Below are 14,527 nucleotides of genomic sequence, written 5' to 3' on the forward strand. Positions count from 1 at the left end.
ATTTCATAACCATTAAGTGTTTTTGCACTAAATCAGTAATTTTTCACTTAGTCTTAAAAAATATGATACCTGACTCTCCCCTGAGATTCATTCAGAATATAAAATCACAAATATTCCCTTCTAGAAACGCCCCAGATTTCATAGTGATTTATTTTGCAGGGATATTGGGAGTTTGTCAAAGTTTGGAGTAGTTCTGCCATGTGTCAGCACACTCAGTGCTTACTGCAAACAGAGCACAAACCCAACAATAATTAAGAACTGGCAGATTGCATTTGACCTTCAAATGAGTTAATCTTGAAAAACCTGAAGCTGTAAGAAAAAGAATTCCTTTATCCAGAACTGATCCCAGCACCTTAGACTGCATTTGTTCTTCAGAAACTGTTGATAAGGGACACAAAAACAAGGGTTATAAAAAGCACACCCTGGTGTAACAAGCTATGGATAGTCCAGTATGCTGGTGTTCTTTGAGTTCAGAACAGGTGAAAACAGGAAGTTTTGGGTGGGATAGACGAGGTGACAACCTGAGAGCTGGACTTTAAAGCCACAGCTTATGGCTGTAGGATTATATGCAAAATGAAACATGAAAAACATACTTGTTTTCTTAAAATTCATTTTGTTCTTGTGCTGTGTTACACAACACTGGAATTTGTTTGCAGTGCCACAACTGAACAAAAGCTTACATAATGGGACATGTCATAGTCTGTGTTGTGAATTCTTATGGAGTAATGATCCACATCTTTCCTCCATCAGACCTTTTTTTCCCCCCTCCTTGGGAGCTTTAATAAAAGATGTTATATATTAGCTCTGTCTTGCTAATTTTGCTGGTGGGAAAATAACAGTATTGAACACTGTCTTGGTTCTTTTATTCTTGCTGTAGAAGTATGGGAATGTTCCAGAAAAGGAATCAATTCATTGTTTCCAAATGTGAAAGCAGAGAAGTTGCTTCTTACTTGTGATGTCAAAATGGTGCTTTACTTCAGGAAAATGTACCTTCCCTCTCTCTGAAGCCTTGAGATATTTGTCATTAAGTGTGTACCACTTCTAGGAAAGAGTATTTCTTTTCTAGTGGAGTTAGTCTTGTGAAATGACTTCACTTTTCATGGCTTTAGGATGCTCACATATAATAGACATCGATTGTTAGGAAATTAAAGAAGTGAAATCTGCTTTAATGCCTGCCCAGTTCATGCACTTCATGCATTGCAGTGAAGCTGCAGAATATGCAGCAGGAAGGAAGCTAAACTCCTCAGGTATCCAGCAATATCCCTCTCCTGTGTGGATCTCCCCTCCGAGCCCTGCACATGCTCAAACAGTGCTTTCCTGTGCCTCATCACTGAGCCCTTTTCCACGCTGCTGTGTGACTGTCACTGGAGGAAGTGAGGTTTTGTCACTCAGGGAGTGATGTCATCAATGATCTTGTCATTCCATTCATGGCTCTGACCAAACTTCAGAACTCCCCTTTAGCAATCCTGCTCTTCTCAACAACTTCTGTAGTTCCAAGTCCATAACTAATGAGCATTGTACTAAATGGAAATGCAGTAAAGAGGATAAAGAAAAGATGAGATGCTAATTCTAGATAACTAACTTCAGTCTCCCCCTTTTCTTCTTCTGGAAAGGCATAAAGATGACAAACTGATTAAATGTAGCCAGTATGATGGTCTTGTGGAACTTGCAACGATCTGTGCACTCTGCAATGACTCCTCTTTGGATTACAATGAAGTAAGTTCATATCCTGGAACAGAGGAGAGTGTGGGAATGAGGATAAATGTTCTCATCTGTCTGTGTAATACCTTGCAGTGGTAAATCCCCTTCTAGTCAAGGGGGGAGAGTATTTAGGCCCTCTGAAGTATTAATTCTGAGAATTACTTGTTTGTTGAACGCTGAGAACTAAATCCAGCAGCAAGTGTAATCTGTAATTTGGAGGTTTCCTGGTGCTGCTTTCTTGCTTTGCCTCACTGCCTTACAGTTGCTGCCAATCCCAAAATGTCTTAAATGCTTGATGATAAAGTACTGACACCTCTCTCTGCTGCTCTTGAGGGTAAGGGCTTCAAATTCCTACAAATCAAACTCCTCAAAGCTGCTCTTTTCAAGTAGTTTTACTTGTTTCAGGTGCCACATTAAATCTCATTAAGCTTTTCTCCTGTTCCCCCCCCCACCCTTGTGAAACTTGAGCTTTTGTCTGTGGTAGGTTCCAGGTGAGGTTTAAACTCCTGTGCTTTTGTTTGCTTTGTGTTAACTCAAGGCTAAGGGAGTTTATGAAAAGGTTGGTGAAGCCACAGAGACGGCGCTTACGTGTCTGGTTGAGAAAATGAACGTGTTTGACACAGACCTGAAGGGACTTTCTAGAATTGAACGCGCAAACGCCTGCAACTCAGTGAGTCCCCCTTTATTGGCATTGTTTGGGAAGATAGCTCTGTAGTATGTATCACCTAAATGCATTTGTATGCTTTTTGTTTTAATAAGGTAATAAAACAACTCATGAAGAAGGAATTCACTCTGGAATTCTCAAGAGACAGGAAGTCGATGTCTGTCTATTGTACTCCGAACAAACCGAGCCGCACATCCATGAGCAAGATGTTTGTTAAGGTCAGTCCCTTGAGTGAGTGTGGTGGTGAAATGGTGTTACATACTTAAAAATTATGGTACAACGAACTGCAGCTTGAAGTGGGAGGAAGGACTTCATAATTTAAGCAAATGTTGTAATGGAAAGGGATTTATTAAGCTAAACTACTTTTTCTTTTTGCCTCTGCAGGGTGCTCCTGAAGGTGTGATTGACAGATGTACACATGTCCGTGTTGGAAATGCTAAAATACCTTTAACCTCAGGAATTAAGCAGAAAATAATGTCTGTCATTAGAGAATGGGGAACTGGCAGAGACACATTGCGTTGCTTGGCTCTGGCAACTCATGACAATCCTCCCAAAAAAGAGGAAATGAATCTGGAGGACTCCTCAAATTTCATTAACTATGAGGTAAGATTTGTAGCACTTCTGCCTCTCCCAAACTGGAGAATGGTGACTCCTTATGTTTGATTATTCCTTGGAGGAAGTTACATCTGAGAATTTTCTTTCTGGGTATTTTTGATGTCAGACACAACAGTTCCTCACGTGTGGAGGGAATGCTCGGTGTAAGAACAGACTTTGTGTTTTAGAAGAAACTGTTGATGGCATGTAGACAGACTGCTGCTGCTTGGCTAAAAGCACAAGAAGAACTCAGTTAAACAGTCCAAAAATTGTGGTGTTGTTTCAGCTCTTACGGTTTTTCAGTTTGGCATTGCTCAACTGCAAGACTTTTTTTGGGATTGTGTGGTGGAACATACCTGCTCTGGGAGTCAGGTTCACTTGCCTGCCTCTGTGCTGACAGCTGCAAAGGCTCAGTCCATGATTATCATCTTAGCTGCTCTGTAGTTTTCCAGTGAAATCTGTATCTGGTATTTAGAAGGAAGGTAATAATAGTTGCATGAGTTTTGGCTTGTGCTCTCTCTGCTCCTGGCACTGATGATAAAAATGAAAGACTCAATGCTTGCAGGTTGAATTTCCAAGGCTGGCAAGTAGAGCACGTTTTAACTTGTAAAATTAGTGCATTTGAAGTAAAATTTGGTAAGGCAGGACAAGGAGCGATCCCAAGTGTCACGACACAGAGAGATGTAACATGCAGGGAAAACAATTATTTCGCTGCTGCCAGAGGAGAAATCTGCAGGATCTTGCACTAAAACTCAGCCTATCTTGTTTCAGACCAACCTGACGTTCGTGGGCTGTGTGGGAATGCTGGATCCCCCGAGGATTGAAGTAGCTTCATCCATAAAGCTGTGCAAACAGGCTGGCATCAGAGTTATTATGATCACTGGTGACAACAAGGGCACGGCCGTGGCCATTTGCCGCCGCATCGGGATCTTTGTGGAAGATGAGGACGTGTCCACCAAAGCCTTCACCGGCCGGGAATTCGATGAGCTGTCCCTTGCTGCCCAGAGAGATGCCTGTCACCATGCCCGGTGCTTTGCCCGTGTAGAGCCTTCCCACAAATCCAAAATCGTGGAGTTTCTTCAGTCTTTCGATGAGATCACAGCCATGGTAAGCGATGGTTACTTGGTTAGAAAGGCAAATGCTATGTTTAAACCCTAATTAGGCCTTCTCAGAGTAATTCCCCATTCTGGAAAACACTTGCTTCTATGTTTCCCTGCACTTAGTGAGTTTTAAGGATCCCAAACCACACCCAGTGCAAAATTCCTTTCTGGATCTGTATGTTAATGCCCACCCAACTCTGAATTCTCGTTTTAGACTGGGGATGGTGTCAATGATGCCCCTGCACTGAAGAAAGCAGAAATTGGAATTGCCATGGGTTCTGGTACTGCAGTGGCCAAAACTGCTTCTGAAATGGTTTTAGCAGATGACAACTTCTCCACGATTGTGGCTGCTGTGGAAGAAGGACGGGCAATTTATAACAACATGAAACAGTTCATCCGATACCTGATCTCCTCCAATGTTGGAGAAGTTGTTTGGTAGGTTTAAATTTATTTTTCCTTTGAGCTAGAGTAGTGATGATGGAGTCCTTCAGTATTTCTCACTAAAACTGGAGGAGGAAGTTCTCCAGCTAATGGATCTCTGTGGAAGTTGCATGTTTCTGGCCTGGTCTTTAGTGAAGAATTGTAGCTTGCCACAAAAGTTGCACATTGTGTTATGTAGAATATTCTAGCTCAGTAAGTAATGCTTTCCAACTGTTTCTATGATTGGAATAATTCTCTAGAGAAGGAGAACCAAAACCTTAATCAAATAGTACAAGATCTGGAATTTCAGATAACGTAGTTATGGGCATGGTTTAGATGTTTGCTTAACCTCAGATTTCAGGAACATGTCTTGTGTTCCTCTGGGAGGAGCAGTGGTGACCCAGCACCACAGAATGCATTTCTGGTGACAAAATGTAAATATTGGTCTCCTCACAGTCCTTACATCAAAGCAGACTTTCTCCCAGAGTGGGATAAAGCACAGCAATTGTCTTGCCTTGTTTCTTGTCAGCTTTAAGGCTGTCCTTCATATGGCTCCTGCTGCAGCCCCTATTTCTGTTCTATTTATTCACACAGGCTTGGAGCCATGAAAGTTACAGGCTCATTAAACTTCTGCAGGGACTAGCAGTAATCTAGGGAAATGAAGCTTAGTCATTTGAGCTAAAATGTGTCTTGAAGAAAGTGGTTTGCAAGCCTTTATCCATGTGTATATATATCTTTACCTATACAGACGAGTAGGGAAAAAACAACCCTAATTTTTGAAGTTACCAGAAGAAGAAGACAATGCTTCAAAGCTTGCATGCCAGTGGTTAGTCTTTGCTCTTGGGTATGTGTTTAGTTTTCTGACTGTGAATATTCAGCTTGTGATCTTCGGTGGGTAAGAGAGAACAGAAGTGCTGCTGCAGGCTTAGACTTAAACGTTACTGACATGCACAAGAACAAGCTTGTAACTGGTGGGTTTCTTTGTAGTATCTTCTTGACTGCTGCCCTGGGTTTTCCTGAAGCTCTAATTCCTGTTCAGCTGCTGTGGGTAAACCTTGTGACGGATGGTCTCCCTGCCACTGCCCTGGGCTTTAACCCTCCTGATCTTGATATCATGAATAAGCCACCACGCAACCCCAAAGAGCCCCTGATCAGTGGGTGGCTCTTCTTCCGTTACCTGGCTATTGGATGTAAGTACTAATGGCTTTTTTTTTTCCTTAAATAAACTAAGACATCAATTACAACCAATTTTTTTTTCAGTACTGGAAGTCTTGAGGCCGAAGTTCAAGTGTGGCAAGCGAGGTCTTGTCTTGAGTATGGTTCACAGCGCTGAGAAAAGCTCTTTGTTTACTTTCAGGTTACGTTGGTGCTGCCACAGTGGGTGCTGCTGCTTGGTGGTTTATTGCTGCTGATGGTGGTCCAAGAGTTTCCTTTTACCAGCTGGTATTTGTTCAGTTTAATATCTTTGGGGGGAGAGGGGAGGTTCTTGCTGCTTTCGTACTTGAAATGACTGTACAAACCTGGTAGGTTACGGGAATTTGTATAATTAGACATTTTCAGACTTGTTACTATAAAACTTCATCATGATTAATTAGTCTTGATAGCAAAGCTCACAGTTGGGATACCTGAGCTTCTAACAATTTGAAGGACTAATTGTTGTCTTGTAAATGAAAGCCTAAAGGGGATTTTTCTAAAGCAGGCAAAAGTTTATAAGCACTGCTTTTAGGAGTTACAGTAATAACTTTCCTTTCTGTAACACTCACTGCTTTTTCCTAGTTGCCTATTTTACATTTTAAAAGGTAACAAGCTGTGGAAGTGAGTTGACTCTGTTCTGTTCCAGAGCCATTTTCTGCAGTGCAAGGAGGACAACCCAGACTTCTACGGGGTCGACTGTGTGGTGTTTGAGTCCCCGTATCCGATGACAATGGCTCTTTCTGTGCTTGTCACCATAGAGATGTGCAATGCTCTCAACAGGTTCGTATGTCCCAACAGGAAAGCCAAGCCTCTGCATAGCTTGTCCAAAATCCTGCTTTTTGTGCAATTTGATCCTTGGTGGACAGCTCAGCTAATGAAGAGTGAGTCACATTTCCCTTCCGAGTTCTGGTAGTGCAAACAAAGTGACTCTTAGATAACATTTGAGATCTCTTATCATAAGGTGTATTTTTAAGTCTGCCAATTCACTCTGGTATTTTACTAAGCACAAGCAACTGAAATATTTTCCATTATTTTTAATCTAAGCTTAATCAATCAGATTATCCCTCCTATGTTGGTATAAAGTGATATCAAGGAGAACTAAAATAAGAATGCTGAAGATATGGAAAATAGCTTTTCCTGCCCTAAGGGAGTGTGGGTTTAGCCAATTAATATTAGATTATAAATGGAAACCACTAAATAGCACAATGTCAAGGGTATTTTTCTTCAAATAGCTTAGAGGTCAGTTAATTTAAAAACAAATAAACTTGAAATGCAAGTGCACTGGGGTAGTCCTACATAAAGATACTGCTCTACATCTGCTGCTCTGGATCTCAGCCTCCTCTCCAGCACAGCATAAATGCAGATGGAATCAAGAGCCAAGCATTAAGAAGGTGCAAGTTCTTGACCCTCTGTAAGTCTTTCTGTGAACTTCAGCAGAAGTGGGTGCACTTGGGGCCCTGGTAGACTCGGGGGGATTGTGTCTTAGGCTGCCATGTCCACACTTCCCTCTCCTCTCTCATGGAGAGGATTTTGGAGTCATAGTGAGAAGAACAGGCTAGATCAGGAACGAGCAGAACACTTGAGACTCTCGAGAATAAACCCGAGGCTGATGGTGACTGCTTTGCTAAGCTGACTTCCAGGCCAGTTTGAAGTTGCAGCATCCAAACTGTATCCTGGGCTGTTTCCTGCCTGGGATCCCCGTGCCTTGCCAGGCTGCTTTGTGGTTCTCAGAGCTTCCTGTTGGTGTTACAGTCACACACCAGCCGTGTTTCTGTTGCAGCCTGTCAGAAAACCAGTCCCTGATGAGGATGCCCCCGTGGGAGAACATCTGGCTGGTGGGGGCCATTTGCTTGTCCATGTCCCTCCACTTCCTTATCCTTTATGTGGAACCACTGCCAGTAAGTGCTCGTTCCTTACCCCCACCCTTGAACTCCCAGACAGAGCAAAACCTTGTGTGAGGCTTGAGGCCAGGGCTGGAGGGGGAGCTTGGTAACCCCTGGCTTTTCTTTCAGATTATCTTCCAGATCACGCCTCTGAACGTGACGCAGTGGCTGATGGTATTGAAAATCTCCCTCCCTGTCATTCTGCTGGATGAAACACTTAAATATGTGGCCCGTAACTACCTGGAACCTGGTAAAGATGATAGTGTGCGGCCTGCCACCAAACCCTGTGCTCTGTCAGCATGCACCGAAGGAGTTTCCTGGCCGTTTGTGTTCATTACTATGCCCCTGGTTATCTGGCTTTACAGCACAGACACTAACTTTAGTGATATGTTCTGGTCTTGACTGACATGGTGACGAGTTTTACATTCAAAGGAAAAAAAAAAAAGTTTAACTTAATTTTTTTATTGTTTAGAGCAACTGTCTATTTCTGCTGAATTTTCACATGAACATATTTGCCGGTGATGGAGGTTTCATAATCTAGATTTTGGTTTTTTGCTTTTTCTGACTTCAGTGGGGGCAATATATTCCTCTTTTATACACAGTTAAAGTGTCCATTGACATGTACAGAGAACTAACACTATTTTATGCAAATATTTTTTTGTAGATGAAAAGCATGTACAGTGTTCTGTTCAATAGTCTATTCATCATGTAAAAAAAAAAGTAAATTTTTTTTGAGCCAGCGGACACTATCAAACTAAATTGGCAGCAGATTTTAGGGAATGAATGTGTGTTGTCTAAAACTAAAAAAGCATGTAACTGTTTGTCTTCTGCATGATCATCCAAACTTAATTTGTCATAAAGTCAGGTTTTGTTCACGAGCAGAACTTTCTGCACTGGGTAGAGAGTCCTGCTCCCTGGGTCAGGATTTCTTCTCGGTCCCCTCTTCCCTCACTCTCGGTTCTTGACTGTCCTTGTTTACACCACTTTCTGTATGAGGTATGCCTGATCTCGCTCGTGCAGAAAATACCATTCCAGGTGCAGCCTGCTGGGGTTCTTCCATACTCTCAACACACATAGGGTTGTTTTTTTTAAGGATTATTTATTTGTCTATTGTATTTTATTGTAACAGACCTTACTTTGCCAGTGTTGCCCATTACGCAGGGATAGGGAGGGCTACTTCTGTCTCCTTAAATCTAAAGCCTTTTTAACACACACACACAAGTGTTTCAATTAAAAAGAGGGGTTTAAGTTGGAGTTTAATACCTTTTTTACACGTGTCAGATCCTTTCTTTTTCTTTCTTCTTTTTTTTTTTTTCCCCTTTAAGACCAAAATTTGCAATGAGACCTGAAAAAATAACTTGCACTGCATAGCTAGAAATTGGATTTCCTACACTTAGGGCACTAATGCTCAGTTGTATACATGGAGTTACTCTGCTGGCCTATTGTTAGCCTGACTTGAAGTAACAAGCTCGTGTGTGTTTTTTGTAAAATCTGTAAATAGCACATGACCAAATTGAACATATTGTATAGAACTATTTTTATTTTAATGTGGCACTAACCACCTTCATTATTACGGTAAATGTTAAAGCATGTTTTCAAATTCAGTCCTGTATCAACAATGTGTAAGTCATTAACAGTCCTAACTGTGGTGTTTTTCTCCAATGCCTTCCAACTTTCATCGACTAAAGTGAGTATTTTTCTTCCATTTCACCCTGCCAGTGGTGACTTGCTGTAAAATAGCATATGCTGTATACATGTTGAAGAATAAATAGTAATTTCCTTCATTCCCATGCTGTGTTTTGTCAAACTCTGCTGTGCTACATTATTATCACCACTTTAGACTCTTGTTTTGTGGTCTGAAGCTCAAATTACTGATTCCAAAGGCAAAGCACTTGCTTTTGGTTTAGTGTACTTTAGGGTCTTGTTTTATGGCACCTGGGAGCCTTAGTGCCCCAAGGTCTTATAGCTTTTGGTCTTAAGTTTGAGATAAAATCAGACAAATCTGTAACTTAAGACCCTGACAGCTGTTACCGTGAATGTTTAGTGTCCGAAACTCTCTGGTACTCGTGGTCAGGTGCTGGTTTACTCCAAAGCTTTTCCCTGCTCTGAAGTAGGGGCTGCCCTTCAGAGCTGAGCACCCTTCCCTTGTCCCTGGTACCTGCAGTGCTCGAAGGGCAGGTGCTGCTCCTGGCAAAAACAGCTCATTACTTGTTATTTGCCATCTGAGAAGGCAAAAGAACAGTCTCACTTTAACAGGGCAGTCTTTGAAACTTGCCCTGGGGTCACTGTGTCTGTAGAGCAGCAGGTGCTGTTATCTTGTGCTGGCTCAGTCTGCTTTAGTAACCAAATTCAAGCAGCTTTGTGATCCCTCTTAGACGGGAAGGATAGTTCCAGGCTATGTTCTCTTGGTGCCAGCTGGAATCCAGCGAGCACACATAATTCTCAAGGTTTAAGCTCTCAAGTGGAGAGATGCTCCCTCAGAACACAGAGGCTCTATCAGAAATTCCACTGCATTGTGATACTTTGTTTATAGAGACTTTGACTTGTTTGAGTTGATGCTGAAGTGGCTCAGAGGAGCTGACCTGATGATGTAGTAGGTGTGTTGCCAAACTGTGAGCATTCAAATCTCCTTGAATGCCCTTTTTTAGTGTGGAAGAGCCAAGCTAAGGTTTTGCATTCCACAAAACCACTGGCCTGTGCTGGCCATTTGCTGTATCAATAACAAAGGAGCCGTATGAGACTCGTCCCTGTTTCTTGAAACAAAAAATAATAGTTCCTGTGATGGAGGATTCCTTGAGATCAAAGTATGTACCAGTATGTTACTTGCTGGAAACAAATTAGCAGCTTAGTTCTGTGTGCTCCCACTGCTATTGACAGATGTTTCCAGGGCAGGAACGCCACTGAATCCTTGAACACAGGTTCTGCTGAACCTCAGAGCACCACGTGGTGGCCTTTTTAAAGCCACGTGTCTGGCTGCCACCATGAATAATTTGCTGCTTGTTCGTGTCTTTTATGCCAAATAATCCTGCTATACACCCCCTTTTCCCCTCTCTTAAGAAGCTGAAGGGGTGAATGACTGTAGATAAGTAGAATTCAGTCTTCAACACCTTCTCTGTTGGATCTGTCAGTGTTGAAGATGAATCTTGCTGCTTGTCATGGATTTCCACAGACATCTGAGAGCTCGTTCATGCCGCAGTCTCAGAGGCACTTGGGGTAGGGCCTTGTGTTCCTTGGAGTTTGCCTTGAAAGCTGGATGAGTGGTGGGCAGATGGAGTGGACTCCATCCCTGCAGGCTCCTGAGCTTACAGGAACAGTCAGGTTTTATAAGGTGCTCCTACAGAGCCCAAGCAGTCTTCATCTGCCCTGTTTTTCTTCTATTTCTCCCAGTCTTGTCCAAGTTTTCCTGCAGAAATGGAGCAATAGGCTTCCCCAAGATCAGCGCTTGCTGGTCTCGGGTTTGATGGCAGCTGTGCTGTGCTGTGCTTTCAGGACTTCTGTTTTCCAAGTGTGGTAAATCCCACCCTTGCCTGGTTGGGATTGACCAAATGTTCAGACCTACCATGAGCTTCCTCCTGGGCAGTGAAGCATCCTGCCCTGGAATCACATCTTTGTGGTCCTGCAGCTGGAGTGCTGGGTCTGGGCTTCAGCCCTGGCAGGTGAGCAGGCTGGGGGAGGCTGCAGGAGGAGCATGAGGCAGCTGAGGGCTTTTCTGGTCTAGAAAGTACAGAACTGCAGTGCAAAGTTTGTAATTTCTGCAGGAAATGTCTGAACTAAAGTGTTTATCCTGAGCTGTATAGATCCTGTCATCCTTCAGCCTCAGTCCTTTCAGCTGGAGAAGCCGGAAGGGCGGACTTTTCAGGACAGACTCATTTACCAACATCTCATTTAATTTCTTTGGTCCCAAATACTTCCTCTCCAACTTCCCCAGTGCTGGGGTTGAAGAAGGTAACTCCTACTGAACCATGTTAGCCCAGAGAAGGTAACAGCAGCCCTTAGTCAAGCAGTACTAACTCAGAATTCCCCAGGCTTGATCTCCCATTCCATTCTTAAAAATAACTTCATATTTTTTGTTTCTCTTTGCTCCCATCTCACCGGGCTTTTTCATCTCTGCTGTTTTCTGGATTCCTTGGTGCCCTCACACATCACTGCTTATTCTCCAGTGTGAGAGGGGTGTGTAAGACCAGGATCAATCATGGGATTGATGCTGCCTTATGCTGGGAACACCAGGAAGGATATTGGCTTGTGCTGGGAACCCAGTGGGATTTGGAATGAGAGCAGCTCCTCCTGAATCCCGTGTTCTGTAGCAAGGAGGATGCTCAGGCAGCTGCAGTCATGCATTGAATTTTTAGACAGGAGCTTTTGTCTTTGCAGTGCCTTGGGGCTCTCTGCTTTCACGTGTGAGTGATCCAAAGTGCTGAGCTACACAACGAGCTGCTCCTTCTTGCTGGCATCTGAGCAATAAAAATAGTTCATACTTGGTTTCCCAAAACATTATTGCAAAAAAATGAGTATGAAAGAGGCTGCAGAAAAACATTTCTACCCGTCTGTCAAAGTGCTCCGAGGCTTGTGTTGGTAGAGAGGCTGTTGGGGAGGTTCCTGGTACGAAACTGAGTTTTTAATCTGATGATAGAATGCAGTACAGCAGTGCCGGCCCGAGAACACAGCTCGAGCCCAGAGTTCATGGTACACAGCCCAAAGGGGGCTGGATTTGCTGACATGAAGGGAGGTAAAACCAATACAGAGTCGTCTGTCTCTTGCACCTGTCTTGTTTACTTTTTTGCACTTCTAACCATTAACTGTTTCCCTAATCTCTGCTAATTACATCCTTAATTGCATTAATATGCATTTTCAAATCTTAGCAGGAGAGCCCAAATTTTAGTGTTGAAGCAGTGTTTGGAAGAGCTTCCCTGGAGCTGTAGGGACTCAGAGCAGTCTCTCCAGACACAAGGCTGACCTTATGCTGTGGTAGGGGTGAAGTACAGCAGGAGCTTTAGGATGTTGTACTCTACCCTTTGCCTACACATTAATCCGTGTAGTTTAATGACTTCTTCAAAGCTTTCCTACTGCTTCCCAGAACAAGCTGCCTAACTTGGAAAAGGGACATTGTTAGGTCACTTTGGGGCCAAACTTGCCGTAATGCCTCGACTGTAAAAAACAAGTGCGTGGTGTGGAACTTGAAAGTAAAAATTCCAAAGAAGTGAGAATTGTCTGTTACCACTGGTCAGGCAGAGAAAGGCAAAAGCTAATTAAATGTGTCTTGTTTTTCACTGCAGTCTCGAGTAGGAAGTGCTGGCTCTGCTGATAATCAAGAGAGCTGAGCCTTAATCCAGAGGATTCTGAGCTTCAAGAACAAAGTAACCTGAGAGTGTCCCTTCAATGACAGAGCAGCCAGTTACCAAACTTAACATTCTTTCTTCTGTCACTGTTGATCTTAGTCTTGCTTGTATAATGATACTTAGCATTCATCCTTTCATTAACTGATGCCTTTTCTTTCTTTCCTTTTCAGCAATACTGGAGTAATCGCTTCCTAAACAATTTTGCAGAAATGTAAGGTTGTTTTGTTGCGTGCATGTGTTTTTAGCAACACATCTACCAAAACTTCTGCATGTATCGTGTAAAGATTCTTTGCTTTCCCTAAAAACAAAACTCATTGTGTTCTCTGTGGAAGAAATGTGTGGTACCATTAGGACTTCATGATACAGATGTACAAACGTGCAATATAGCTTACCAAGTCGGAACTCTCTCCAGAGAAGTTGGGTTTCTGTGGTGCATGGAGAAGAGTTTGGTTATCCTTGAACAAGAATTGCAGAGCTGTCAGCCAATTTCCATATTCCTGTATGTAAAATGTCAGTTTATACAATGTACAATATCAGATAATGCATGCCTTGGGTTGTAGACGGATCTCTCTCTGTATTGTATCATCCAAACATCCTACTCCAACAGCTTCTGTACAATGCTCTCCTATTTATAAACCCATGGAAACGATTACAGATGAATGTTAAACCGTAAGCCTCCACTTCATAATATTGGATTTTTTTATCATCTGTGCAAATCAACCTCTTTTGCACTGTAATGTAACTTATTTAAATCTAAGGCAGTAAGACAGATGTTGGTGCAATACAAAATATCGTGATGCATTTATCTAAAAAGCAACGACGACGTAGCCAGTTCCCACAGCTGCATGTGTGACCTTTAGAAGTTGTAAATAAGATCAATTGTCTATTGACATGCTGACAGTAAGGAGCATCACACCTAGTTTCATTTGTATCAGGTAAATAAATTTATTCTACAATACATACTCGGCGTGTTATTTGATGCACTTTGTTTCCTGCAGGTCCGTGCGTAGGCACTGCAGCGCGCTCTTACTTTAATGCCAGGATGACACTTTTTAGCACCAACACCATTGCAATCTTTCCTCCTAGAACTATGCAGATGCAGCTGCTCCTCGGCAGTATTGACCTCCTCGCTGGTGTGATTCCTCTGTCCAGGGGCTTGTGTGTGTGTTTAAGGGACACTGTCAAGTACTTTGATCACTCAGTTTTTTTAAAATGCTCCATTGTTTGTAAAATCCCTCTGAGAAACGGTAAAATAAACAATTCTTTCCCAACTACATCTTTAGATTTTTTTTGTCCTTTTCTATTTTCTAAATTGCCCCAGCCTAAAGTCGCTCCTCGTCTCTTCCCTTTCTGTAGGCAAAAGGAAGAGAAGCCAAACGTGTTTGCTCCAAACCACACCACGAGCATCCTGCTGGGAGTGCTTTGGGCTCACTCCCTTCCCCAAACCAGGGGCTGTTCTGCCACGAGCTCACAAGGCTGCTGCCGGGCAAGGCTAAAGCACTCCCAGGGTAAAAGCTGGATTTTCCAAGTGTCCTGTAATGCTCTGCTCCAAAGCCCAAACACTAGGTTTTGTTTGGAATAAGAGACAACTTAGGAATGTGTTTTACATTAAATGTAATGCCTCTTAGCCTCCAG

The 14,527-nt window shown here is 42.7% G+C and overlaps 1 protein-coding gene across 2 annotated transcripts in view; it reads left to right on the forward strand.

The window, feature by feature from the left end:
* ATP2A2 (ATPase sarcoplasmic/endoplasmic reticulum Ca2+ transporting 2) overlaps positions 1-14,166 on the forward strand; it is a 44,303-nt gene extending 30,137 nt beyond the window's left edge. Inside the window, exons 10-21 of one of the 2 annotated variants that reach the window (XR_007207436.1) lie at positions 1,614-1,716; positions 2,240-2,371; positions 2,461-2,583; positions 2,750-2,968; positions 3,731-4,066; positions 4,274-4,494; positions 5,467-5,669; positions 5,837-5,922; positions 6,320-6,453; positions 7,454-7,571; positions 7,686-9,243; positions 13,063-14,166. Coding sequence is in view for 1 of the 2 variants with exons in the window: in XM_048322963.1 (XP_048178920.1) it covers positions 1,614-1,716; positions 2,240-2,371; positions 2,461-2,583; positions 2,750-2,968; positions 3,731-4,066; positions 4,274-4,494; positions 5,467-5,669; positions 5,837-5,922; positions 6,320-6,453; positions 7,454-7,571; positions 7,686-7,806; positions 13,063-13,076 (1,810 nt within the window). In the remaining variant the exon portion in view is untranslated. The remainder of the gene's footprint in view (positions 1-1,613; positions 1,717-2,239; positions 2,372-2,460; positions 2,584-2,749; positions 2,969-3,730; positions 4,067-4,273; positions 4,495-5,466; positions 5,670-5,836; positions 5,923-6,319; positions 6,454-7,453; positions 7,572-7,685; positions 9,244-13,062) is intronic. The other variant, XM_048322963.1, reaches the window with a different exon arrangement.
* Positions 14,167-14,527: the final 361 nt, after the last annotated feature.

Source organism: Corvus hawaiiensis, chromosome 18 (genome assembly GCF_020740725.1).
Source record: "Corvus hawaiiensis isolate bCorHaw1 chromosome 18, bCorHaw1.pri.cur, whole genome shotgun sequence".
Lineage (NCBI taxonomy): Eukaryota > Metazoa > Chordata > Aves > Passeriformes > Corvidae > Corvus > Corvus hawaiiensis.